Source organism: Cucurbita maxima, unplaced genomic scaffold (genome assembly GCF_002738345.1).
Source record: "Cucurbita maxima cultivar Rimu unplaced genomic scaffold, Cmax_1.0 Cma_Scf00004, whole genome shotgun sequence".
NCBI lineage: Eukaryota > Viridiplantae > Streptophyta > Magnoliopsida > Cucurbitales > Cucurbitaceae > Cucurbita > Cucurbita maxima.
Window position 1 is genome coordinate 3,067,106 of NW_019272020.1, and position 27,438 is coordinate 3,094,543.

General features: G+C 36.9%; 6 protein-coding genes and 1 long non-coding RNA gene across 17 annotated transcripts; 3 read left to right on the forward strand and 4 right to left on the reverse strand.

Annotated features, from left to right (window-relative positions):
* Positions 1 to 19: 19 nt before the first annotated feature.
* Positions 20 to 897, forward strand: LOC111478668. The gene has a single exon (XM_023123057.1). It carries the CDS (start codon positions 196 to 198, stop codon positions 829 to 831), a length of 636 nt encoding a protein of 211 aa, XP_022978825.1. The 5' UTR covers positions 20 to 195; the 3' UTR covers positions 832 to 897.
* A 674-nt stretch (positions 898 to 1,571) lies between these two features.
* LOC111478669 lies at positions 1,572 to 5,797 on the reverse strand. 6 transcript variants are annotated; one of them, XR_002717532.1, is made up of 3 exons: positions 4,665 to 5,793; positions 3,211 to 3,394; positions 1,572 to 2,709 (listed from the first exon to the last, which is right to left on the reverse strand). XR_002717532.1 is itself a non-coding variant. In XM_023123058.1 (2 exons), exons 1-2 carry the CDS (start codon positions 5,116 to 5,118, stop codon positions 3,336 to 3,338), a joined length of 513 nt encoding a protein of 170 aa, XP_022978826.1. In that variant the 5' UTR covers positions 5,119 to 5,793; the 3' UTR covers positions 3,127 to 3,335. The 6 variants fall into 6 exon arrangements, 2 of the variants coding, with proteins under 2 accessions (XP_022978826.1, XP_022978828.1); XR_002717531.1 differs by having other exon boundaries at positions 1,572 to 2,800; XR_002717533.1 differs by lacking the exon at positions 1,572 to 2,709 and adding an exon at positions 3,829 to 3,977 and having other exon boundaries at positions 3,127 to 3,394; positions 4,665 to 5,796.
* LOC111478670 (protein SKIP34) lies at positions 1,576 to 2,275 on the reverse strand. Its single transcript, XM_023123061.1, has one exon. The coding sequence runs from the start codon at positions 2,011 to 2,013 to the stop codon at positions 1,723 to 1,725; it is 291 nt and encodes a 96-aa protein (XP_022978829.1). The 5' UTR covers positions 2,014 to 2,275; the 3' UTR covers positions 1,576 to 1,722.
* On the forward strand, positions 2,315 to 3,137 carry LOC111478671. Its single transcript, XR_002717535.1, has 3 exons — positions 2,315 to 2,402; positions 2,522 to 2,672; positions 2,766 to 3,137. It is a non-coding gene; the product is annotated as an uncharacterized LOC111478671 (long non-coding RNA).
* Positions 5,798 to 7,742: 1,945 nt separating the features above from the next.
* LOC111478664 (uncharacterized protein At4g38062) lies at positions 7,743 to 12,369 on the forward strand. Its single transcript, XM_023123045.1, has 2 exons — positions 7,743 to 7,890; positions 8,933 to 12,369. The coding sequence occupies exons 1-2, from the start codon at positions 7,884 to 7,886 to the stop codon at positions 12,073 to 12,075; spliced, it is 3,150 nt and encodes a 1,049-aa protein (XP_022978813.1). The 5' UTR covers positions 7,743 to 7,883; the 3' UTR covers positions 12,076 to 12,369.
* A 97-nt stretch (positions 12,370 to 12,466) lies between these two features.
* Positions 12,467 to 17,020, reverse strand: LOC111478666 (O-fucosyltransferase 39-like). Its single transcript, XM_023123053.1, has 10 exons — positions 16,729 to 17,020; positions 16,073 to 16,135; positions 15,884 to 15,965; positions 15,686 to 15,756; positions 15,515 to 15,603; positions 15,208 to 15,411; positions 14,171 to 14,438; positions 13,447 to 13,674; positions 13,129 to 13,326; positions 12,467 to 12,989 (listed from the first exon to the last, which is right to left on the reverse strand). Exons 1-10 carry the CDS (start codon positions 16,849 to 16,851, stop codon positions 12,780 to 12,782), a joined length of 1,536 nt encoding a protein of 511 aa, XP_022978821.1. The 5' UTR covers positions 16,852 to 17,020; the 3' UTR covers positions 12,467 to 12,779.
* A 1,060-nt stretch (positions 17,021 to 18,080) lies between these two features.
* On the reverse strand, positions 18,081 to 26,800 carry LOC111478667 (MADS-box protein SVP-like). 6 transcript variants are annotated; one of them, XR_002717530.1, is made up of 11 exons: positions 26,671 to 26,800; positions 26,418 to 26,593; positions 26,080 to 26,315; positions 25,447 to 25,525; positions 24,710 to 24,774; positions 23,958 to 24,057; positions 23,841 to 23,882; positions 23,668 to 23,706; positions 23,423 to 23,580; positions 23,253 to 23,324; positions 18,081 to 18,298 (listed from the first exon to the last, which is right to left on the reverse strand). XR_002717530.1 is itself a non-coding variant. In XM_023123055.1 (11 exons), exons 3-10 carry the CDS (start codon positions 26,259 to 26,261, stop codon positions 23,306 to 23,308), a joined length of 684 nt encoding a protein of 227 aa, XP_022978823.1. In that variant the 5' UTR covers positions 26,262 to 26,315; positions 26,418 to 26,593; positions 26,671 to 26,800; the 3' UTR covers positions 18,081 to 18,298; positions 23,272 to 23,305. The 6 variants fall into 6 exon arrangements, 3 of the variants coding, with proteins under 3 accessions (XP_022978823.1, XP_022978824.1, XP_022978822.1); XM_023123055.1 differs by having other exon boundaries at positions 23,272 to 23,324; XM_023123056.1 differs by lacking the exon at positions 18,081 to 18,298 and adding an exon at positions 22,805 to 23,141 and having other exon boundaries at positions 23,272 to 23,324.
* Between the last annotated feature and the right edge of the window lie 638 nt (positions 26,801 to 27,438).

The window sequence follows — 27,438 nt, forward strand, 5'->3', positions numbered from 1 at the left end:
AATAATATATACATTATTAGATTATTGCTTTATAAACTATGCTTAGACTCGTGGACTATTTGGGCAATGCTATTGGGAAATTGACTTTTTAGGGATTTTTCTATTCTGTAGAAGAACTTTTAATTCTCCAGGGTTCGAAATCCCTACAGATTTCAGATTCAGCTCGGGTAATCACAGATTCAGGCCTCCGAAGAGATGATGTCGCCGGAAGCCGTGATACAAGTAGCCCTGTTCATTCTCACAGCAGCGACGATGTTAGCCGTACGAGAACTTTCCAAGCGAGCTTTCGGCAAGGTCCGCCTGAAGAACAGAGCGATCCTCCAATCCAGCCGCCACTTCCTCGAGGGAACTCATCTACTCGCTCGAGCACGATCTATTTCTCAACAATCTCAATCGATGGACTACGCGAAGAAGGCAGTAAACGAGGCCGAAACGGCGCTCTCGCTTTCGCCTAGAGATCCGGCATCGCACATCTTGAAAGCCCTAGCCTTAAATCACATGGGTCACCACAGCTCCGCACTTAAATCTCTCGACATCGCACTTTCGCCACCGTGCTTGAAGTCATTATCCGAAAAAGAGGTCGCTAAGGCGTTGGTCAAGAGAGCCGAATTGAAAATCGCCGTCAATCGGAAACGACGACTCGACTCGGCGGTGGAAGACTTGCTACAGGCGGTGAGTTTGGGCGGAGATGACACGAAGGCCTTCTGTTTGTTGGGCCAATGTTACGAATGGAAGAAAATGAAAGATGAGGCCAGACAGGCTTTTGAGAAGGCCTTAACTGTAGATCCTGAATCAGCCCCGGCTCGCGAGGCATTGGGCCGACTGAATTAAGTCCCATTTTGTATTCGGCTCCAAATGGGCCTATGGATAATCAGTTATTACTAGTATAATCAATCTTAATTGTATTAGTCTAAAATTTTATGAAATATTTATCTATTTATTATAACTCATTAATCTACCCATACAGAATTTATATTTTTTTAAAATTATTGATTGTAAATAATTTAAATGTTCATTTTGAGAACAATTTTAAAATACAACTTCAGGTATATGCTCGGGCCTGGGCCTCATTCATCGGGCCCAACCTCGGCCCATTTCTCATGGCCACCTCATCTTGCGGTCGAAGTCACAATTGGATGGAGCTGGTGGGGTATTGAGTAGGACATCCTGGGGACAGGCATGGAAGCGATGGATGAGATGAAGAGGAAAGCAGATGGTGTGGACTCTGGAGGTGGGAAATGTTAGGCATATTATGGGAAGTTATCGAATTTCTCGATTCTTACAACCTCTTCCCTTGTTTCGTTAATTCAAACCACTTACATTCAATATTTATCATACCCATCAGCCCTAATTCTATTTTGGAAGAACAAGAACGTGTACCCATACAAATTCAATCCTCCATACATATCTCCTTTGAAGCCAATGTTAGTCTCAGAAGTAATTACAATATGCCTGATTAGACTACAGAAAATTGCCACTAATTGCATCAAGAAACAACAAAACGCTCTTCTCTCAAAGTTTCCTTCGATTCAATGAGTTAATGGGATCAATTCCACGATTCCATTCACAAGTGAAATCAAGAGCGAATAAATAAATCCGTAGATTTGGTGGAGAATATAGTCAACAAGACTTGTGAATAAGAAGAACGAAGAAGCATGTAACCAAAACGAGTTTTTGATTGGTACCGCTAATATTACAGACAGCGATGAAGAAGAGGAATTTCTATTTTCTAGATAGAGGGGCGAGGAGACGAACCACATATTCTTGGCGGTCTCTGTACCGCCGTTTCAGGTAGTTCTTGAGGATCTCCATCACAGAAACTAATCGTTTCATTTCCTCCAAGATTCGGCTGAGCGCCGCCTCTCGAGCCCTAACTTGAGCCAGCCGCGACTCTGTTTCCGCTAATCGACCCCGTAGATTGTCCACAACGGAAGCGTCGCCGTTTTCCGGTACGGAGGTCTGGTTAGGAGAAATGCTACCTCTGAACAAAGATCGGTGGTGGCCGTTACACATGGCGGAGACTGAAACTCAACAATCGGTGGGTGGTTGCCTTGCAGCGATGGACCGGTTTTTGGATGAATATGATGCCTTTTGAGGTCTGGAAATCTTACTTTCTTACAAAAGTAAATATAATAATAAGATTGCCTAAATAGAATAATAAGATTGGATATTGATAGAGACAATGACGTATTTTGTTTTTGTAAGAAAATTATCTATTGAGTGAATCGAAAAAAAAACAAACAAAACAAAAACAGCTCCCAATTAGGCGTCGTCTCAACGTCACCAATGTCCTCTCCCTCCCCGACTCTCGTCTTCCGGTGAGTCGAGAGCCTTTCGTTTTGTCCGGTGACGTCAAACCGGCCTCGTCCTTATCAATGTCGTCCATCGGAGCTAGAAATTTGGTAATTCCATTCGCTCCTTTTTGTTCTTCTCATTCACATCTTACTCTAGAAATTACCTCTTGAGATATAGGTAATTCCAGCTCGAAATTTCGATTAATCACGGAGAAGATCTCTGTCAGGTTTGGTGCTTCCGTTAATTTGACTGGATTGTGAGTCCGAAACAGCAAGACAAACAAATTTCTCAACTGGTGGAAGAGTCGGCGAGACTCGCCAGAATCTTCACTCCTCCTCATTGCATTACTGGAACAGACGAATCCAAATTAGTTCCAGGTAGCATTTCCAGAACGAGTAATCTCCGTGATTGAATCTTTTTCCAATCGAAATTCACAGTCAATTTTGAAAACCTCCCTCACGTGTTTGCAGACTTGCAATGCCTTGAAAATGAGGCGAATGTAACGCTGAGATGAAAGGATTGCATCGATGGATTTCTAGGTTGTTCGGAAATAGACGGCTCGAGCGTTTTCGTTGATGAGGTGAAAAACAATCAGATCAAAGCCGTGAGTTTCTCTAATTTTCAATCGGAGATGCAAATTTTTTATTTTGTATTTGAATTATAAAGTATAAGGAGCTGGAAGGTGATGATGAACAAGCCACTAAGAAATAAATCAGAGAGTTACAAAAGGATAATGTTGCATTTATAAATATTTATAGGAAATACGAAAAAATGAAATGGTAGAAGTTGGAATGTGGATTGTTTATCTTATAATGTATACAAAAAGGGAAGAAGAAAAGAAAGAAAATCTCCATTCCATCCATTTCCAGATTGTCAATCAAATTATGTATGCAAAATAGGAACGAAATATCTTACCAAGTTTACATGATATGCACAAAACAAGACTTGAGTTGGTCTAATTTGTAAACTTCGGCTCAAGATGACGATGAACTTTGCGGTAATCAGAGAACCTGCCCTTCATCATCGTCGCCAAAAGCACGTCAAGTTTCCGAGATTTGCAGGGAAGAAGAAAGCCACAGTTCCATATACTTCTTGCTCTCTGCAAAAGATGAGATGCATTCAAACTTTGATGTTGAAGGTATTCGTCAGCTCCAAAAACATTTTAAAAAAGCTTCTCTCTTTTGCCCTTTCCCTTTCATTATTACTTAATTTAGGAGTTTGAAATAAGAAAAAGGATTTTGATGATAAAGGATTCAGCTTTATCAGCTTGGGAACATACTGGTCATCATCAAGCTATTACATCTGAGGACTCCTGACTCTATAGTTGCAAGGAATTGTAACGCCACTCATTTTTCTGCAACTTTAAAACCTCATTCCTTGGATCATTAAAACAAAGTCCAGACAAAGCGTGGTTCAGAAACACACGCACCCAGAAACGAATGTCGAGTTCATTCCATAACATATGAACAGACGATTAACAGAACATAAACTACTACTTCAATAGAAACTTCCTGAAGAAGAAAAAAATGTTACCAAACAGCACATCAAAGAGGAGAAATTTGGGTGTAAATCTATCGCCCTACGTGGACCAGCTGCCACCACCACATGTTTCCTTGGGTCCATGATTTTTCATTTTAATCTAAAATCTGATGCTGGTCCAAAATGTTGTCTGATGTTGCTTCCTTCAAATCATGAAATTTGGAACAGTAACTTCTGATATGCACACAAGAGATGAGATAGAGCCCAGTCCACTACAATATATAACAAAAAAAAACTTGTTTTTTTTCCTACAGAGAAAAGATTCAATGACTTATTGCAGGCTTGCGGCTATTCATCCACCGCCTCTTGATTCCAGCATGCACAGGACTATGGAGAAAACACAACAATTGGTAACATCTATGAATTGTTTGGTAACTCTTTTGAGAAGCATGCTGTTTTTTTATACAAGGATTCAAGAAAAACAAGTGCATGTGACTGTTATTAAAAGTTGTTTCTAACTCATTTGTTCTTGTATCTGTTCTACCATGTAGCCTCTTTTAAACCAATTAAAGTTGTTGTTCATTTGAAATCACAACCTTAACCTTTACAAGTCAGTTTTGTCTTGAAACACAAAACAAACAACATTACTGAAAACAGCTCCAAAACATGCCCAATCAATGTGTTCCCAAATTTTAGGAATGGTGTCTCTTAACAACCATTCAATACTTTATATCCCAGCTGCAACAGTAATCATATAAAGATCACAAAGAATGTTCTACGCTTCCAAAATCGGCTTTAGAATCATGTAGAAAAATTCATAAACTAATGGCAGACACAAGGCATTGGGTCAAATAACAGTATAATGCAGACCACAAACAGAAAGGCCTTACCAGGTGAGAATTCATGTTGAAGGTTTTTTATGGCAGCCAAAAGCTCGACGTTTGAACCCTCCACCACCTCTTTGCAACGATTGCTATAGGAAGGGACCAGAACGGCAAAACTATCATCACTCTGAAAGCCAGGACCGTGAGGCTCCAACCAACCAATAGACCAATCGGCCTCATCAGCAGAGTCAGGCATTTGCATGTCATCACCGCCAGATGGTACAATCAGAAAATCGTATTCCCAGTCAATCCTTGTTGTTTCTTTCTTACTTCGCCATTTCTGGTTCTTGACCTTCTTTGAAAATGAACCCAAGTCCACCCTCTTCAACTTGAGACTCTCCGGTTCTCTCAGACCAGTACCAACCTCGGTGGAAGAATTTGAAGGCGCCCCATTTGCGACAGACTCTTTCTCCTTCCCCTTCCAAAACCACAATGAAAAACGGCTGAAAGACACGGCCATCGGTTCTTCTCCAGACGAGTGAAAGAGTTTTGGGGGAAAATTTAATAAGGAAACTAAAAGGTTTTCCCCATAGAATTTACAGGTAGAATCTCAAAATGGAAAGGAGTGGCTGATGGGGCCTGTTTGATCAGTAACCTCCATATGGAAAATGAAAAAAATAAATAAATAAAAAGAAAAAACTACGAAAACTCCTATCTAGATCTCAAACGATCAATATGAAAGTTCTCCAAAATTTCTTCTCCAATTACTCAGAACCCAGAAAGCATCCAAACAGAGTTCACTCAAGCTATTTGCAAAAGCTCAGAAGTCACTTTCAGGCCCAGACACAATCAAGAATCTTATCCCACTCCTCTACGAATATATCAGTTGTTGCTCTAAAAATGCGAGCCACAGCGACAACAAAAAAATAAATCGAGTTCGAAAGATTAACCGGATAAGAAAACCAAGATCGTCCGTCATTCGCTAGATCGCCACTCAAAAACAAAATGGGGAAAATCCGCTGAACACCGACTTCATACCTCGAAACAAGAATTTGGGATTTCTGAAATCTCTCAGGGCGGAGAAATCGAAGAAGCAGATTGTTTCCCCTCAGATTATAGCATTTCCACCCACAACTAAATGCCCAATTTACATTGAAATTTTACAAAGTCTCTTATATTTTATCGAACATAGTTATCTTTTATTCCTTGGTCATTATATTGCTCCACTCCGCTTCTACCTCAATCAATCACTATTTGTTAATTTAATTAATTATAATTCTTTTAATATTAAAATGGGAATTAGGCATTTAATTTGACTTATCATGGAAATACATTATTACAGCAGAATCGTCCAAATATCATGACGTGGGGTTAACAAAAAAAAAAAAAAAACGCACTCTTTGCAACGGATGTTTGAATTACTGCAACGTGTACGGTGAATCTTTAGTCACGTTATCTTTCCAATTTCTACCTTTTTTATCTTTTTAATAATACGTCTAAAACAAATTGTTTAAATATATTATGAACCATGTTTTAAATCTTTTAAATTTTATGTACAACATTTTACGATGGTTAATAATTATTTTAAACCGTTCCAAATATTTTTGGAATTCTTTATTTTCAAAGAATTGACGGGTGATGAAAGAAAAATCAACGTTCATAATTGTATGCTGAACTCTCCAATAGAGATAGTGTTTTTATTTTCGAAAAGAAAGAGTTATATCAACAAGAAGTCCAAAAGTTGTTTCCACAAATTAGGATCATAATTATATACATTAATCCACTAACATATTTTGTCAAAGCTTTTCCTTTCTTTTATCTTCATCTAATCATGGAAGCTTATAAGTGAAGCAAGAGAGGATACGCGTTAGTTCCACCACGATTTTGAACTAAAAGACTGATTTTAAAAAATGGTAGATGTATTTGCGGTAATAATTGAGTTGGGCATTCATAAGTAATAGCGAATTTGTATGGAGAATTTGTCACTACTTATAGATCTGAACCTAGACCAAGACATAACTTGAATAAAACTGAGTAGAGGTTAGTACGAAAGAACTCATAAAATGTTACTCAAACAACGGTACTTCTCAACCGCTCCAGTTTGGGTTCACTTCCATGCTACAAGATCCCATGATGGGTTAATTTTTGATTTGGTTTCTTTCAAATGAGAATTGCCTTTTATCATAACATTTGATTCTTTTAGGTAACTTTAATACACTCTTTTCCCCCAAGCAATCAAATTGGAAGCCAGTTTGATATTTGCTATTATTGTTTCTTTCATTGCCATGGGAGCTAATAATGTCAATAACGAGTGATGGAAAATATAATCCATTTCAACATTCTCATGCTTAATCATTCCATTAAGATTCTTTTTGATTTTTTTCTTAAGAAATAATAAAATATTAGACCTTATCAATAGAGAATCCCGTTTAAATTGAAAATGGGGAGGAAGCATCCTCGACTCCAACTCCGTCCCAATGACTTAATTTTGTGTTAAGTATATCAAATTAAAAACTATATAATATGTTTGGTAGGAAATTGTTTTAGATTTGTTAAAAAGTGGATTATTCATTATAACACTGACTTATATACAAAAATTTGTTAAGAAAGGACTTCCAAGAATATACATGGGCTATTATGGAGATATATAAAAATAGGTGACGTATATTAGCAAGGCTTTTAATATTAAATTGGGAAATTTAGGATTTGGAAACAATGAAAATAGTAAACCCTGAATTAGTTTGGAATGTTTGAAAGTGCCAAATATACCCTTGAATTTAAATCTCTTTTTTATTTTTTATTTTTTATTTTTTATTTTTTTTTACTATTTCTTAGTATTTTCTTAGAGAGTTTTACCAAATTAAAATCATAATGGAATTTAGAAATCGAAGCAACGGAAAGTGGATGTAATATTATATAATGGGCCGTAGGCCCAAAAGTTGGATTGCCAAATCGCAACAATTAGAATTGGGCTGAACTAATGGGCAGTTTTTTCGGCCCAATGGAACACCCTTGTAACGGTTAGTCCCATTTGGTCCATAACGACAGCGTTTCGTTCGCTTCAATATGGATCGGGACTTCGCCGTCCATCTCCGCTAACACATTTTATTTTAAATCCGGAAAGGTCCTTTTAACGGCTACTTGGAGAAACCACTTCCTCCCTTTCTTATTTCTCTCTCTTCTTTTCATCGTTTCTGACCTACTTCTTCCTGTTCTTTCACAATAACCTGAAATTCCAACGGTTCTTGTGCTGAATCTAAATCAAGCGCCAGATATTTTATTTTGATGCCTGGTACGGTCTGCTTCGTTTTTTGCTTGGCTTCTGAGAATTTGAAATGTTAAGCGTTTATGGAAATATTGGACTATTGCGGTTTTTAGTTTCTTCGATTTTTGTGCAGTTAAACATGAAAATGGCTTTTGAAATTATTGATTTATATGTTTTCATCTGATGTTCTTCGGTTACCAGATCTTTAGGGGTTCGTCATTGTTAAAAGTAGATTGGGGTTGATTTTCCTTTTGAATCATTTTCTGTTCTACCGGGAACAATGAAGATTTTGAAGCATTCTTTTGTAATTTACAATCTGAGTAAAATTTAGCGTTAATAAATTTGATCTTAATTCATTTGGGTTTGAGGTTGTTGCGTTGTCTGGTCATTGGTCATGAGGAACAGGATTTCCAGTCTGATATTTTCGGATTAAGCTATCAATGTTTGCGTTTGCAATTCATTAATTTCAACGGAGTTGTTAAGTAATAACGATTTGAATGTCATTCCGCTTAGAACAGATCTAGGTTGAGTTTAGCCTTGTCATATATGTAGGTCTTTCCATTTTCCCAAAATTACGTTGGGTCTTGATATTTTAGAACCGCAGAGATATCTTTTCAATTGACATTGCCTGTTAAAACTTTTGATCTACAGGTATTGGTATCAGAATTTTCTTTGTTCTTTTTGGAATGCCGCTCTCGCTTGGATACGGAGAAAATGATCATGGAAAAATTAATAAAATAATAACAACATGAACAAAACTGAATGTGTAAGAAAACATCAAAGCAACAATCGGAATTTTTTCTTTTTCTTTTCGCTTTATCCGAATCTGGTAATTAATTAGTCCAAGAAGATGCAGAATAACATCCACAGGCCACTAGCCTTTTCTTTTCGGGATTCCCTCGGATAATTGTAATAATCTCTGAAGTTCCTCAAGGAATTGCAATGTTTCCCGTGAATGCGAATGCTCTGTCTGAGATTTTATTACTTGGTATATTTGTTTTGATTTTTTATTGATAGACTTTTTTAACTATTTTACGCTTTTCTATTCTTCATCTGTCACAAATTTCAGATTTAGAATTGAGGAATATGGATGGAATTCTTGAAGAACTAGATGAAGCAAAAGCTGATATTGAGAAGCTTAGGGCAGATTGCAAGATGAAGGAAGACTTATCTGAGAACTTGAAAAGAATTAACAGCGAGCAGTTCGCTAAGTTGCAGGAGGCGAATTTGAAAATTGAGAAGCAAGCTGAAGAGATAAATGAAAAGGCTGAAGAATTATCTATGGAGAAGAAACGTTTGGAGGAACTTGAACGACGTCTAGCTGAAAGAGAGTCGGCAATAAAACATCTTGGTTCTGCCAATGATAAGCTTCGAGCTGATGCCAATGAAAAGTTTGAAAAATTGGAAGAAGAAAAGAGGAGTCTCCTATCGGCTTTGGATGACTCGAATGAGAAATGCATGCATCAAGAGCAGAAGATGTTTGAATTCAGAGAAGAGATTCATGGCCTCAAAGAGAATCTATCGTTTTGGCAAAGAAAGTATACAGAAGCTGAAGAGGGACTGGCACACATGGAGCAGGGCGAAAGAGACGATATACTAATTGATTTAAATAATAAAATTACAAAGCTTAAAGATCAGTTGAAATGGAAAACAGAGCAATTTAAGCATCTGGAAGAGGCACTTGAGAAGGTCCGAAAACAATTGAAGGGGAACAAAAAAAAGTGGGAGCTGGAGAAAGGGACCCTGCTTGATGGGGCCTCTTCACTGCAGACAAGGTTGGATTCTCAGATGCTAATCTCAAAGGATCTTAATAACAAGTTAGAACTTTGCAACCAAGCCCTCGCCCATGAAGAGAGTCGACGAAAGTATTTACAGATTCAAGTTACTGATTTTGAGACACGCTTTGGTAATGTTCTTGATGAGTGTGAACATGTAAAAATGCAGTTGGATGAAATGACTGCTCAGAGGGATAAAGAAATTGCTACTTTAAGAAGTTCGTTGGGAACAAAAGATTCATTTATGAAGGAACGAGAATACCAAACACGAAAGCTGGAGGAAGAAAATCAGGGGTTGCGAACAGCCATCAAAGAACTCCAGGAGGAACAAATTCAAGCTGCAGGGGGTTCACCTTCTTTCAGAGAACTGCAAAAGAAGATGCAAAGCTTGGAAACTGCCCATAGCGAATGCACTGCAAATCTAAGGGCTAAAGAAGTTGAATGGGCATCCCAAGTGGAAGAAGTTTTAATTAACTTGAATGATTGCAAATCTGAGCTATGCAGAAGAGAAGCGAAAATGAAGGATCTTGAGGCAATGTTGGAAAGTCATCATTCTTCAGCATTGCAGTTGAAGTTACAAAATGAGGAGTTATCTGCCATGTTACTAGTATTAAATCAGGGAATATCGGAGGCTCAAGTTAAGCTGGCAAAAGAAATGGCTGAAGTTTATATGCATGACAAAGATAGAGAGGAGAAAATATCTTTATTGATGAAACAGGTGGAGGTGCAGAATGCGGCTTTGGCAAAGGCCCACAAAGATATTGAAGCAGAGTATAAAAAGGTGGCGTCTTTGCGTAAAAAAGTGGAATCCGTGGATCTGTATGAGGAGCAGCTTCAACTAATGCAGAAAGAAATAGATAGCTACAAGGAAATGCTTGAGGAATCAACCAAGTGTCAGCTTTACTTAGAGGAGCAATGTTTGCAAATGAAACATGATGCAGCAGAAAAACTTGAAGTTTACAAAGAAATGCTCGAGGAATCAACCAAGTATCAGCTTCAGTTAGAGGAGAAATGTTTGCATATGAAACATGATGCAGCAGAAGAACTTGAAGTCTGCAATGATTTGGGCGAGACGAATGCTGAACTTGCTGAAAAAGAACCTACCCATATTCGAGTTCAGTCAATGGAGATGATTGAAGAGCAGTACAAATTAAAGCTGAGAGAGCTTGATCAGTCTATGGAAATAATTGAAGAATCATCCAGGGATTATCTTCTATTGGAAGAACAAGTGACACAAATAGAATATGATGCAATGGAGAGACTTCAAGAAGCATGTTATGCCTTGGAAGAAGCAGATGCTGAACTGGAAGATAAAATCTGTGAAGGAAATCAAATGGATTTTGAAATGCATATGTGGAAAACTATTGCTGAACAGTTACAACTTGACCTCGATGAAAACAATAGCATACGTAGAGAGTTGGAAGCCTCACTGCTTGCAGAAGCCCATATTGGGGATAACACTAAGCAAGAGAAAGATAGCCTTATGGAGAAGTTAAATGAGAAAGACAAGAGGATTGAAAGTCTGGAGCAACAGGTTACGCTACTGGAGCAAGGGCTTGAAATAATAGAATTGGAGTCTGAAACTTCCTTTCAGACGATGAGAGATAGCTTTCTTCAAACTATAAGAGGGAAGGATGAGAAGTTAGAACAACTCCAAAACGAAGTTGAGTGTCTGGAGCAAGATTCACTGAGACGAGAACTTGAAGTAGTTTTGCTATCACATATTGGTGCCGAGAGCATGTTTGAGCGCGAGAAGGAGAAACTCATTCAGATGGTAGAAAAGAAAAACAAAAGAATCGAACAACTCATGCAGCTAATACATTCACTGGAACAAAAATTTAACAGCACTTTAATGTCTTTTTCATCAGAGCTTGAAGAGAAGCAAGCAGAAATTAATTTCGTCCATCAGGCTTGGGAGAAGATTAATGCTGCCGAGTTTTTGGCTATTCTAGAAACTGAAGAGAAGAAACTGATGATTTCAGAACTTGAGGATAATATTCGCCTAATACAGCAGAAGCTGGAGCTTAAGGAAGTATCATTGGGTCATGCAGAAGAGAAGGCAATGAAGATTGAAGCAAGTTTGGAAGAAAAAGAGTCTGAAATGAAGAGACTGACGGATCAATTGAAGACAAAGCTAAAATATTCAGATGTCGTGATCGATGAGCTCAAGAGTGAGAAGAGTAATTTGGTAGACGATGTGATGAAGTTGTCTTCAGAAAAGGAAGACTTGATGGGTATTATCGGAGGCATAGGCAATCATATCAGCGAGTTTTCTAATTCAGACAGAGAATTGATGGGCCTTCTGGAGAAGGTAATGCTCTCTTTTGGCAATGAATGTCAAAGGGCTGAGCTGAAAGAGAATGTGAATTCTCCTTCAATGAAAAGATTTGAAGTCTCGTCTGATACAAGATCGCCCTTTAGAGAGCTCAACAGTTAGCTGAAGCCTGCAACCAGTTGCCACAACTCCGTGAGTCACACAGTATAAACCCTTTTTTTTTTTCAAAATTCTTTTGTTCTGTACAATTCATCTGTATTAGTACCAACCCTTTTCTTTTCTTTTTTTAACGTAGTTTGAGATTCGTCTCGTTTTGGACGACGAACTGATTAGAACAGGCTCAACTTCATTTACTTCAGAGCCAATGTTCATATTTATTTGAAATTTCCCTTCCATTGTAATACTCATCTTGGATGTTCCATTATTTGCTTATTAGTGGACCATTGATTCGTTGTTCTTTTGTGTCTCTCTTCCCCATTTTGCAGAAAAGTTCAAGAACTCTTTTCCAGCCTTTTGAGATTAATCAAACAAAAAACAGCACCAAAAAGTGATGTATTTTTACAAACAATTCTTTACATTAATAAGATGATCTGTCAATAATCCGAAGACATTAGCACACTACATACTGCATTAATCTGAATCTGCCCCAGAAGACATAAGCCTTCCCAGTAGACCTCCATATCTTTACAAACTATGAAAATTCTTCCTCGCACTGGATTTTCGGAACATCAAATGATGCAGGCCGACTGATCGGAAAATCTAATTTTTCTTTATTCAACAGATTACTACCGACGAACAATAGTTGCAGAATCATTAAGAGTGGTCTGTTTTAGTGACAGAAAGTGGTACCCAATAAGAACACCATTTCAAGCGTGGCAAACACAATCAGGAGCAGGATATGTGTATATTGACTGCTTTGGCTTTCTCAACCTTATTTGTCCTTGTCTGTTTAAGTGGCCTTCTACAGTGGCCTGCTGAAAATCTGACCAAATGATGCTTTTATTCATGAAAAGCTGTCCCAACAATGCCATGTTTGGTCTTATGGTCTTCAAGTTCTCGTAAGTGCGATGTCCCACCTGTAAAATATATCAAGAAAGAGTACAAGAATGATCATCTGCTTAATAAATAAATCACTTGCAGGAAGTGTTGGTACAAAAAACACAGGTTTGCTTAGCAAGATTTGACAGACTAAGAATCAGCAAGAAGTTTACTTACTATTGCATTATGCATATTTCCAGGAGAAGCCGAGATAAAAATGTCACTGTGCATGCTTACGTAGTAATCAACCGCAGCTAGCAAAGAAGCCTTTCCTTTGATTTGGGCAAGTTCATTTCCAGAAGTGAGACTCTTCTTGTCTTCCATTAATGGGAAAAGACTCCGCAAAGTTGAAATCCTAGCCACCCCACCATATACCTGAAAGAACCATGCACTTTAGGGTTCCAACTTCCAAGTAATGGTAATAGTTTCACTTTCAAACCCCAGACGACTTCAAGCAAGCTTGGTTGGTTTATTCGTATATAGAGAAGGAACTACCTTGTGGGAGGCCAAATAAAGACGGGTATTGTTGTCAAAACCCAAAGCAGCTAGCAGCAAACCGATCTCTTCAGGTGTCAAAGGGCAACGCCCCTGACTCCGCAGCTCTTCATCTGTGAACTGAGAGTTAAGGACCCTTCCCTGCCAGAGCACTTGACGATATTTGGCCAAAGCAAGTTTTTCAGCTTTTCCCCCACCAAAATCGCAGGCTGAATGAGCTGCCATGTCCTTCATGTTGAACATAAAGAAATCAGCAGCGGCAAAACGTCATACGACATTTGTGAAAAAAAAAAAAAAAAAATGAAGAATATATGATCAACCAATCCAAATTCTCAGTCATTCAATTTGATTTCATAATGGCCGGTCGTATGGGCCAGTATTCCTGTTCTTAGAACTTAGTATGAACAGTTAAGTAAAGACCTAAAATACGCTGAAGTTGTAATGAGGACTTCTTAATTTGACCAGTTGCTTACTTTGAGCAGAGTATGGTGGTAGCTCATGAACAAAAATGTCAGTCCCAATAATTAACGAAATAAAATTTGAGCAATGAGGCCTTCTATTGTTGGAATGCAAGGGACTACTATAATTAATGATCTATAATATCAGCAAGATAACGTAGAAAGGCAATGTCCAAAAGATAGTAACACTGGACAACTTGAATTGTTAAGAAGCACAAAGCGAACTTCACTTAAATCTGGCACCTAGAAAGGAAGGGTGGCTGTACCTTGTCGAATCGAAGGTGTAGGACAACAAACTTCATTGGACCTTGTACATTTGCATCAGTGGTCAAACTTAGGTAGTTGGCCTCCTTTGAATCCTTCCTATTCGAAGGATACCGCAGCCGGCTGATGAGAGCATCTCCTAGTGCTCGGATATGAGGAACAAAAGTTAATGCTTGAAAGTTGACCTTACAACGCAACCTTTGTATCTCATCAGGCAAGTTCTCAAAAGCGAGACGGTGTGAGAAGGGTGCAATGGCAGCGATACCGTAGCTGAATCATTAATATAGAAAAAGAATGTAAAACCGGGATAGGAACAGGTTTCAGAGAATAATAAGAAAGCTCCATAGCACATACAAACATTAGAAAGATTTTGAATCTTTCGATCAAAATTTTCAGACATCCACAAATCCAAGCATGAGGTATACCATGTTACGTAATCTTTTTAAACCTGAAGGTTACTCCTTGGCAATGCAACTTCTCCCCCACTTCCATATCATTCTTGTCTTATTGCATGTATTGCATGTAACAGCCCAAACCGCTAGCAGATATTGTCCGCTTTTGGACTTTCCCTTAAGGTTTTAAAATGTGTCTGTTAGGGAAAGGTTTTCATACTCTCATGAGGAACGCTTCGTTCCCCTCTCCAACCAATGTGCGATCTCACAATCCACCCCCTTGGGGGCCAGTGTCCTCATTGGCACACCGCCCGGTGCCTGGCTCTGATACCATTTGTAACGACTCAAGCCCACCACTAGTAGATATTATCCTCTTTGGGCTTTCCCTTTTAGGCTTCCCCTCACGGTTTTAAAACGCGTCTATTGGGAAGAGGTTTCCACAGTCTTATAAGGAATGCTTCGTTCCCCTCTCCAACCGATGTGAGATCTCACATTGAATGTTCCTAATTTCATTTCTCAGTTGTGGGTAAATGCTTCATCTTTTATATTTATACAAATGAAGTGAGAAACTGAATATGCAGATATGAAACCAAAGCCAGTACACTTTCAGTCCTAAAAGGTCAAGATGGATAGGCTTCAATACCAACCTCTGCAATACAGGCAAGACATTGTCCAGATACCATTTGGCCGAGGCATGAACAGGCGCTGTTTTGACTCTCGTAGCCCGAATGGCTGTAGCATAATATTCCCTAGTACTCCAAGAAAATTCAGCTGGCAGCTCTTTAACTATAGAAATGTCATCTTTCAACACATTAATAAAGTGATCCACATCAAATATATCGACGAAAGAACTGCAGATTCCAAAAAAGTAAAGGATAAGGTAAAAAATCTCGTGATCACTTTTCAAATATACTAGAATAGAACAATACCCCGCAGAGAAAATTTTGTTAGTACCTTGAGTCTTTCCAGACCGGATTAATTTCAAGGTGGGGAATCACAAGGGTTGCATTTAGAAATTTTGCTACAGCAACTGCATCACATATCTGCATGTGGACCAAATATTTTAAAATTGAAGACTGCCTTATCAACAAAAATGTGCCGACAAAAGTTTAAACCAACACATACTCCCATTCTTTGCTGGTTCAGGCCTCCATCAAGAAACACTTGAATATATCCTTCAGACTCCCCTGGTAGTGCTGCAAGACATGGATCAATGGCACAAACCAGGTATAAAAAACATCAGAAATTCAGTAAGTGATATGTTTAAGTACAAATCATCACGGGGAGTTTCTGAAACCTACAACTCCATGGTTCAAAACTTACAGGAATCTTTTGAAGAATCAACACAAGGCCTCCACCCTTCATCAGTTAAAGGAGCCCATAAATCAGACTGATCTGGTATTGGCTGTCATAGAAATAGGATTTAACTCTATTAGATTCTCATTCATAAGATAATGTAGTTGGAGATTCAAAAAAACAACTTCGAATTATATGATCAATCAACAAACCCACACTTTGGCGTTGTAAAGCACTCTTCAGCAGACGCGAATGCCTGGGCTTTGGAGTGTTCCATTCCTACAAGAGTCCAATTAAATCATCAATTATTATCTTAAGAACTCCTGAAAGGCCTAATAGAGGCGCATAATACACCCACAAGTCAAACTACAACAAATAATATTTCCACTGGGGAAAAAACGTTATGATTTAAAAAAAAGTTGAACAGATAGAGATGAAGAAATAACCATTCCTATACGTTCAAAGGCCTGCCGATCAGTTTAGATTTAACCAGAGTTGGTTAACTTAAAATGGCCCTGCGGAGTACCATTCCCCTAAGGCTAAACTAATTATGAACCAAACATTATAAGTTTTCTTTTCTGTCACCAGCAAGCTAAATCAAATATCATACCGACATACTATAAATGAAGAGGGGAACGTTATTATGTCTTCACATTTCCAAAAAAATTGGACGGGAAAAAGGAGTAAACGAAAGCATTAACTATAAGAGGGAAAAAATTTCCATTTCTCCACTACGATAAAGGTTTCTCTTTACGGCAACCCTTCAACAAATCAAAACATCCACATTTCCTAAATAATTTCACAGAACAATACAAAGAAGATCAAAAGTTCAAAAGCTTCAAGGAGGAAGACCAAAAGTGGGAAAGAAATACCGAGAACGTGGAAGGCGAAGCATGACCCAAATGGCTAAACAAACCCGGTAGAAACACGGAGAAAAGCAGCATGAAACCACCAACCAGAGCTCCAGCTCTGCTCGACTGATAACTGAGTCCCATAACAAAGAACAAACCTCGAAAACGCAAGGATCTCGGAGATGGGTTATGCCTATAGAATGCGAAACCCCAAAACCCAGAAGCAGAAATGGATTGTAATGAAGGAGATGAGAGGTTTATTGCAGAGGGTGTGAGTTATAAGAGAGTAAAAGGCATCTGATTCACACACATGGACATCTGTACAGCTCGCAAATGAATCGATGGAAGAGAAAGGGTGTCGCTTTCAGAGAGGGCCCAAGCAGATAAAAGGTGGGTATGGCGATTAAAAGTAACGAGAGTATCACGCGGCGAAAATCACTTTAGCCTCTGTGTTCAAGTTTTAACCAGAAAAGGACGGAGGCTTGTTTTCCATGACAGATATGACCCGTTGCTGCCTCTGCTTGGATGGTCCACTTTATTGGATTCATTAATCGCTACCTACTAGAGCACCGACACTCAGCTCTCGACGGATGACTGCAATTATTCACGCAGTTCCACACCCATTCTGTACTTCTCTCCTTCTACGAACTTTCGATAGATATCCACAATTAAGATGAAAATCGTATCCCCGTTGCGTACCTTTCTCCATCAACGAACTTTAATGAGATCTTCAATTAAGATGGATAGTCGTAAACAGTGTATGGCCAGTCTACTCTTAGGATGAGCTATAGTATTAGATCTTACAGCTACACAAATGAATTATATGCTCAATTTTGCTTGTCGGTTCCACTTGTTAGGAAAAATCTGAACGCTAATCAACGAGAATATAATTGATAGGTACAAGTAAGAGACTATAATTTTTTCAAAGAATCAAAATAAGTCATGAAAATTATACTCCGTGAACACTAAAAATGAATCATTTATTTCCTTTTAAGTTTTCTAAATCTCTTACTAAAAAACATTTAAATTCTTAAATATAATTAAAGAAAAAAAATTCAAAAACTATATTTGTAGCTTTTAAGATCTTGTTGGTATAAAATATATAAGAGAATTAAAAAAAAAAAAATCATAAGCTCAATTTATAATTATCGTGAATGTGAGGGAGTGGGACATTATGTTCCCTGTCCCATCCTAATGTTTATAGGGACGGATGCTATTTGGAGTTAACTTATTTATTTGTTTTTTTTATTTTATATTCATGCGCATTAAATATGATAAGTTAATTTAATTCTATAACCCACTAATATATAGAGATATTTTAAATTTGTAGTTAAATTTTATAATAATGAAAATAAAAATATCAGGCGACACGTGTGTTGAAAGAGCATTTAAAAACAATGTGAAGCTCAGAAGATAAATTATTATATAATTTAATTAACTGTTAAGAAAAAAAAAAAGAGAGAGAATTACATATTAGGATAATACTGACAATTCCTCGCTGCGTGAATCTACGGTAAAGTTGTGAGGCATCCAAGAAATTATAAGTTTCCGAGTGGATCTGGATATGGGTTGCCTGCATGCTACAGTAACGCTGTGGAGCATCCAATAAATAATCGCAATATGCTTCTAATCTTAAATTGTTTTCAAATGGTAGCAGGAGTCCTTGACCAGAAGTGCCTTTGATGTATCTCAGAACTCGAAGAGCTGCCTCCCAATGTGGTTTTCTTGGTTCATGCATAAATTGGCTAAGCATACAAGTGAATAAGCTATGTCAGGCCTAGTGACGGTCAAATATATTAATCTGCCAATCAACAGTATGTATTTACTTGGATCATTCAACTTCTCTACTTTAGTTAAAGAAAGTTTCAGATTTTGCTTCATAGGAAATTTGTCTGGAAGTGCTCCTGTAAGACCTGTCTTGAAAGATGTTTAGAGCATACTTCGTTTGAGACATAAAATTTCCTTTTCTAGACCCAGAAAATTCAATGCCTAGAAAATATTTCAAATTTCCTAAATCTTTGATAAGAAATTTTTGGAGTAAACTAGTATTGAGATATTGAATTTCTTTGAATCTGTCAACAAAATATCATCAACATAGATTAGAACTGCAGCGAAAGAAGTATCTTTACTCTTAGTAAATAAAGAGTAATTTGCTTTGGATTGAGTGTAGCCTGCATTTTGTATAGTTGTAGAAAATATGGAGAACCAATTGTGAGAAGCCTGTTTTAATCCATAAAGAGATTTATGGAGCCGACATACTCTCCCCCTGTCGGCGAAGACCTAGTGGTAAAGACATATAGACTTCCTCGTCTAGATTACCATGGAAAAAGGCATTTTGAACATCTAATTGATGAGTGAACCATTTTCGAGCAGCAACAACAGTGAGTAGGCAACGAAGTGTAGTAAGTTTCGTTGTAGGAAAAAATGTTTATGTGTAATCAATACCCTCAACCTGAGTGTATCCCTTTACTACAAGTCGAGCTTTATAACGGTCAACAGAACCATCAGAGTTGTATTTAATTTTGTATACCCAACGACAACCAATAGCTTTATGACCAGGTGGTAGAGGAACGAGAGACCATGTATGATTACGTTCCAAAGCTGCAATTTCATCATTCATAGCCTACTGCCATAGGTCGCCAACTGCCTCGTCATAGGTTTTAGGTTCTGTCTGGGATGTGATAAGAGCTAGAAAAGCACGTTGAGTAGGAGAAAAACGAGAGAATGAAAGGTAACGATGGAAGGGGATACCTGGTGCCAGTGCTGGGACTTGAGCTAGAGGTTAAATGATTGGCTCCAAAAGATATCTCATAATCTTTATGTCAAGCTGAAGGCTGTTTAGTACGAGTAGAACGTCGGAGTGGAGCTGATGTATTAGGTGGGATAGGATTAGAATTAGCGGGCGAATCTGGAGAAGGTGGAGGAGATGACGAAGTAGTAGGTGAAGGAGGAATAGGAGGTGAAGGAATAGAAGGCGGAGGATGGATGTTTGAGTAGGATGGATCATGAAGTGGTACAACAGGAGTCGAATGAGCTAATGTCAAAGTTTGTGAAGCTGATGAAAAAGGAAAGTCATCTTCACAAAATTTAACATCACGGCTGATAAAGAATTTGTGAGATTACATGTCATATAACTTGTAACCTTTATGACCACAAGGATATCCTACGAAAACACAAGGAATTTCCCGAGGTTCAAATTTTTGCTTAGGATGTACTATAGTTACATAACATTTACAACCAAAAACTTTAAATGATGAAATGTAGGTGGTCGATTGTAGAGTGCTTCAAAGGGTGTCTTGTTAGATAACAATGATGATGACGTTCTATTTAGAAGATAAACAACCGTTAAAATGCACTCTCCCCAAAAATTAAGTGGAACCTAAAGACCTAGCTACATTTAGGATATGACGATGCTTCCATTTTGTTGTGGAGTATAGACTCAAGTGTGCTGAAATTCAATGCCACAAGAAGTAAAGAATGGTTGCAAAGATAAGAACTCAGTCCCATTGTCTGATCGAACTATCTTGATAGTAGTATGAAATTGAGTTTGAACGAATTTAACAAAGTTCATTAACAAATGATGTACTTCAGACTTATGTTGCATTAGAAAAACCCAAGTACATCGAGTAAAATCATCAACAATAGTGAGATAAAAACGCAAACCAGAATGGGTAGGAATTTTATGTGGTCCCCAAAACATCACAATGTATCAGATCAAAGGCTGAATGAGTTGTTATTGAACTTCTTGGGAAAGACAACCTAGTTTGTTTTGCTAACAGACAGATACTACAATTATGAGAATAACTCTCATTATTAAGATGCAATTGATCAGCTAGAAATTTAAAACGAGAAAAAGAAGGATGACCTAGGCATAAATGCCACAAATCAGATGACTGAGATACTTGATGAGCTGAAGATTTGATTGGAGATGAAGAAATATGATAGAGACCTCCAAATTGTTTACCCGAGCCAATCATCTTCCTCGTAGCCAAGTCCTGCATAACACAAGAATCATGATAGAATGTGACATAACATTTCAAGTCATTGGTAAGTTTGCTGATGGACATTAGGTTTAAGTTGAATGAAGGCACGCATAAAACAACGTTGTTTAATTTAAGGTTAGGGCTAAGGGAAATATTGCCAGAATGTGACACACGTGTTGTCTCTCCATTAGGTAAATTTATTGTAGACATGATGGCAGCCTTTGGTTCAGTCATAACATAAGATTTTGATACTATATGATCCGTAGCTCCACTATCGAGAATCCATGAATTAGAACTCGCAGAATTAATAGATAATGTAGATATGGGAAACAAACCTGCAACATTGATGTGATTGTCAGAATTATCGGGCAATGATTGATTGCAGATAAGACTTGTGCTATCTGTTGTAATTGCTCATAAGAAAATTTTGGAATGGAATTCGGTGACTGTTCTTCAGTATTCAACTTAGAAACATCGGCCATATTTGCAGATGATCGATATCCACGATTATTGTGTTGATTGACTTGTCTTGACCTTCTAGAATTATTTTTCTGTCAACACCGATTTTCTGTATGTCCCCTTCTATCACAAAACTTACCGTGAAACTTAAGGATTTGAAACTCATTGATTGTATGACCACTTTTATTGCAGTGTTCACACGATTTGTCCTTGGCGAATTTTGAATATGTTGTTTTCTTCTGCACTGCTGATGCAATCGCAATTGAGCTATTCTCAGTAGGTTTAGAAGCTACCTGACGCTTTGACGCTGCATCTCTTCTTGTACAAGTAATGAATAGGTTTGCCTCACATTAGGTAATGGAGACATCATCAATATGTTAGATCTCACCGTTTTATAAGACTCATTGAGCCCTATGAGCAATTGCATCAACTTGTCTTCTTCGCGTTGATCAATATGTATTTGACGTTGATTACAGGTAAATGGTGTGCGGTACGCTTCCAGTTCATCCCAGAGTGCTTTGAGCTTGGTGAAATATGTTGACAGTGCCATGGTTCCTTGTGACATCGTTGCTATCGAGTTTTGTATCTGAAAAATTGCTGGAGCATTCTTTTGTGAGAATTGATAGTGAAAATCAACCCACACTTGATGAGCTGTCTTGGCATGAATAATGCCTTTAGCGATATCTGGTTCAACGGAATGAGTTAACCAAGATATTATCATACTGTTGCACTGATTTCAAAGTTCAAATTCGGTTGAATTTTCATTTTGGGACGGTTCTTCAATTGTGCCATCAATGAAGTCAAGTTTCTTCTTGGCAATAAGAGCATGCATAACTAATTTACTCCCGGATTGTTAATTTGCTCCATTTAATTTTTATGGCTGATCAGAGTGATCGAATATAATAAGGATATGTTAAATCAACATCTGAAATTTTGAAGGTAGATTTGGATGATTCTACAGGAAATTTTGATATTTAAGAACAGCTCTAATACAAAATGAGAAATAGAAATAGAATTGGGATTATGATCTTCATTCATATTTAAGACGTTTAAATAGGATACAAACCCTAAAAAATTTTAGAAAAAATATATAACTAACTAAATTTGGTAAATAAATAAAATATACCATTAATCAAATCTAAATCTAACTTAAAATATACTAAATCTAACTGATCCCTAAATATCTCAAATATACTCCTAACTAATTATCTAAATAAAAGACATTTAAGAACTCAATGAATTGTGGAGGCCCGATTACGAAGGCTCAATTAAGTAATTACAAAAATAGAGGGATTTCCCTTTATAATCATCAATTATAACTTAGACGTGAATTTCTAATCCATCGTTAGGAAACGGAATAGCTTTAAACCAAATATTTGATGATGATATTCCACTTATAATTAGTTATTGTGGTCGTGATTTTATATTTACGTTTTCTTTTACATCAAAATAAATACAAAATTTGAGGACGGAATTAAGTTTAGATTAAGTTATTACTTCAAAATTTAAATTTAATAATAACAATAGATTGCAAGTGAGTTAACTTGACAAATTGTGACACCTGAAGTAGATGAGTGAATGGAGACCATGAACAAATAAAAACAAATGAATGGAGACTATGTACAAATAAAAACAATCTAAAAAATAGGATAACTAAAAACGGCTTAAAAAAAAAATAAAATTAATAATTACATGCACCTTCTTCAAACATAACATGCCTAAATCTTCTTATTGTCTTAACGTTTATCTAAATAAGGTATCAATTTTGGACACAGCAGCATTATCCCACCAAGCCAATTCAAAAGCATAAACAACCGTTGTTTGTTTAAACCAAAATTATGACTCAACGCTTGTTTAACAAAACAAGGGCAATATGTCTCCAGCTAAACGCAGGAAAAGTACGACTGATAGCATACGCCAAGGTTTCATCGAGCCCACTCGAATTCTAGTTTGATTCGCTAAAACGGTGCATTGAATTCTTAAAAAAAAAACCTGTTTTCAGATTTCAATAGAGGCACATGAATTAGAAAATCAGGGTTAAGAGTTTGATTCCAATTACTCAACTAACCCAAAAAATTGGGTATTATTATTTTTACACACTACCTTTCGCTAGCTGCAGTACGTGTTCATCTTCCCGATCGCCATTACCGTCGCCGTCACCCGGAATACGGCAGCCTGCAACCATTGGGTCCACTCGATCATATAAAACTTGACCAGTCTAAATGAACATTACTAGAAAATAGATGCAATAAACTTTCAAGCAGTGAGGTTACCCTAGTTTCAGAGATGTGTCTGAGCTATCCAGATCTTGAGGCGGGCCATTGGAGTTGGAGACACAAGCTTCAGTGACGGAGTTCGACGACTGGCCATCTTCCACGACCAAATTCTCCGGCTCAACGCCAAGGTTCCTCACGCAATTCATTTTTTGCGCCTGCAAACCACCACGACTATAAGTTACATAGGGTTTTAAAGGACACATTTTATATTAAAGTGCTGCGGAAAGGGTTATTCTTCCTACTTGTTTCAGTCGCCTATTCTCTTCCATCAACTCAGCCGACTGCATGCACATAAAAGTTTGAATTTACCTTCACCTCGTTTGATAATTGTAATTAAATAGCACATTCATTCATATTCCGAGTAATATACTAGAAATTAATGCATTTTGATTTGCACTACGAAACTGTACTTAACCTTTCTTTGAAGATCAGATATTTCTGTCATGATTCGTTCGCCCTAGGACATCAAAACGAAACTGTATATGAGGAGAAGAAAAGGGGATTTTCTTATGGACAGTGGAATGGAAAATACCTTTTTCTCCATCACACGGCTCAATCCACACTCCAGTGACTTCTCTAGCTGCTGGAGTTCCTCTATATTCAATGTTTGGAGCTCTTCTCCCCTCATCTGCCTAAATTGTCAACAAATTTAACTGTGTGTGAGAGAAATTAGTCTGAAGAAACCATTATAATCTGAATTTCCTAACATGTGATGAGATTTCAGGTGGGAGTTGATTTTAATTTCATTCATTTAAATCCTTGAACTTGTGTTATAGTGAATACCTTCTCACACTAAAATCATATAAAAAACGACTAAATATAATCAAGAAAATACTCATATCTAAACACCGAACATGGTGGACAAAAGAAATGTCCAATCATAATCATAAAAACACAGCAAAGGTTAATTATGAGAAGACTCGAACCTAATCACGAAAATACTCAAATCTAACAACAAAATCGAGTATGGGAAATTTTGGCAAATTTATCAAACAAACTATCCAAATCCAACTATTTAATTAATTAAGCAACACCCGTAAAGATAGCCTCATCCAACCATAAAAGAAGTCCCCAACCTGTAGATATTTTTAAAGAAAAAAAAAACGTAACAAATTGACGGATTAATTACACCATTAATGTGATTAAAAAACCATATATTTTTGTGGTTTAAAGACTGCAGACTCCAACTCAAACAAATACCCTTCGTAAAGTCAAAAGTTCAAGTTATCTTCATTCAAAAAAAATTTAAAAATTAAACAAAAACAAAACTTCTCGTGTAAATACCTTAGCTGCTGAGTTTTCTCAGCAATTTCCTTGTTTAGTCGGGTGTAATTGCTGTTTTCAACCAGCTGAAATCATTGACAGTAGTAAGCAATGTTTCAGCAAACTAATGAATGGGAACCACTACCGAGTTGAAAGAATCCAAGTCGTCCTCAACATACTAATATAGCAAAACATAAGCTTCTTACCCTTCTTCTGAGCATATGCTTTCTGGAATCTTCAAAATATATTTTAGAGATTCGAACGTAATTTCAAATTTAAAGAAATAGAATGAACTATATTAAATTATATCAAAATTAGTTGAGTTCTTAAAAAAAAATTATTAAGACATCAAGTAAATGCCATTTCACTGCAAAATCTGGAGCTACTGTTTTAACAGGATATAAAGTAGACTTCAGGATGAGAAAAGTGGTTTTCAACGGTGATTGTTGAGAAACTACTTTTAAAATGGATTTCTATTTTTAGAATAAAAATCAGTGTAAAAATAACTGTTTTTTAAGGGAGGGTTTTTTGCTTTAATAAGTTTCCATAATAATTTGTGTTCTTAAAACAAATAAAGTCGCTTCAGTTTTAAAATGACAAGATTAAGCAGTTTCTCATATTAAAAAAATGACAAATTATGATCGATGTTTTTCGGCTTCCATAATAATATTATTTTTATCCTTTGAAAACCGTTGGAAAAAAAAAAAAAAAAATGATGACCATTTTTTAAAGGAAATATCTGGAAAGAAACGCCAAACCTGTAGTTCAAGGGATGGTTGTTCCAATTTCTGAAGGTTCTTAGAGTGCAAATTATGTCTTTCTATGATTCCCTTCATGCTTCAGAAAGTCAAATGCAGATAGCAGTCAGTGAAGCAGATGACTAAACAAGAAGAAATTAATGATAATGAACACATGTCTGTTACTCTGATGTAGGTAAAGAAATATATGGACAAACATAAACAGCTAAAGTTAAGCATAACCTCGATACAATAACTGCAGTAAGTTTTAATTGAGTGAACCAAAATTTCAGTCATCGCTGCTACCATAAACCTCGTTGCTGATGAAAGGGCGAAGCTCGAGGCATATGACAAATTTTATAAGGCGCTACTTTTCAAAAAATTTCCTCTTATATCCATTATCGAATTAGTGATTGTTTTCTCTTATGTTCGAATCGTTTTCCGTAAGATCGTTGAAAGCAAAATACACATGTTTTCTGCAGTTTGTTTTTTTATTTCTGTCATGGTTCTCGTCATTTTTAGTAACAAAGTGACCTTTGTAAATGGAATTAAAGAAGTATCAGAAAACGCAGAAGAACTCAGAAATCGTGATAGACCGATTAAAGTTTTGGTTTCTACCAAAAAAAGAGGAGTGAGTGAGAAGCAGAGAAAAACCTTGAGCTGGAGAACTCAAACAGCTTTCCGGTAGCGGAGAAGACAATGAGGGCGACATCAGCATCGCATAGAACGGATAGCTCTTTTGCTTTCTTAAACAGTCCCCTCCGGCGCTTGGAGAAGGTGACTTGTCTCGCAGTAGCGTTATCGATCTTCCTGATCTGGAATCTCTCTTTCGCCATTTCAACCTCGCTACTCAATCTCTAAATCTAGCCTTGCTTCTGATATGGAAAACACTGAGAAGAGGGAGAGAAAATAAGAAGAGTTCACATAAAACAGTTCCGCTTAGAAAAACTTCTAGTTTCGTGAAAACAAACAGTAAAAAGAGCCGAACTAACCTGTGAACGAATGAAGGATTCGAGCCAGAATTGGAAAGTAATAGAAGAGGGATGAAGAACAGGGAGTTTTAACAATCGCAGTTGCAGAGATGGAAGATCGACAAGAACAAGGAAGAAAGAGTCGTAGTCACAGATCGAAAAGAAGAATGAGCTGAAATGAAAGGGAAAAAGAAAATCTGCGCAGGATCAAAATGAGTGAAAAATGTTCGGAAATGAAACTAAAGTGAATGAGGAATTTAAAGCGTAAACTTACCGGTTAGGGTTAGTTTTTCAGAAATACGGAAAGCCACCAATGAGGCGTGAAAGGAAGTGAAAAGCTCCACTCCTGCAAAATTCCAGCTGCTATAATCTTTGCCGTAAAGAGTTGAGGATGAGGTTGTGAAATACCCATTCCAATTAAATGCCATTTTTTCTTTCTTTTTAATAATGTTTGTTCCTTCTTGGCCGCAAATAATTCTGCCCCAATTAACCTTTTTTTCAGATGCATCCTCCTTCCACTTTAATTTTATGGATTTTTTTCTCACATTGTTCTCTGAATTTTAAAATATGACTCATTCTCTGTATATAAAATAAATGCTTTATTTTAAATTTTTATTTATTATAAATTTATTGATTTTCTCCTATTCATGCCACCAAAATTTAAAATAAATTAAGTTTTTATTTTGGAAGTATGGGAAGTTTTTAAGATTTTGTGCATCGGGTAAATAAACTAGAAAGTGTAAATTATTAATTAATGTAAAAATGTCTATATTAAAGACCATAGAAAATAAATCAAATTTAACTTATATACATTTATTATATGAATGATATGATATAATTGTTTTCGACCTATCAAACAAGCTTGATGAATTAGTGATAGATTTAATACTAAATAAACAAGAAATTTAATAATGATTGTTTTTTTTATTTATTTATTTGTTATAGATGTAAACAAGTAGTCTTTGTAATTAATTAGACTTATTTATGGAAATTTGTGGGCAGAACATTCTGACGTGTCGGTAAATTAAGAACCTTTCCAATT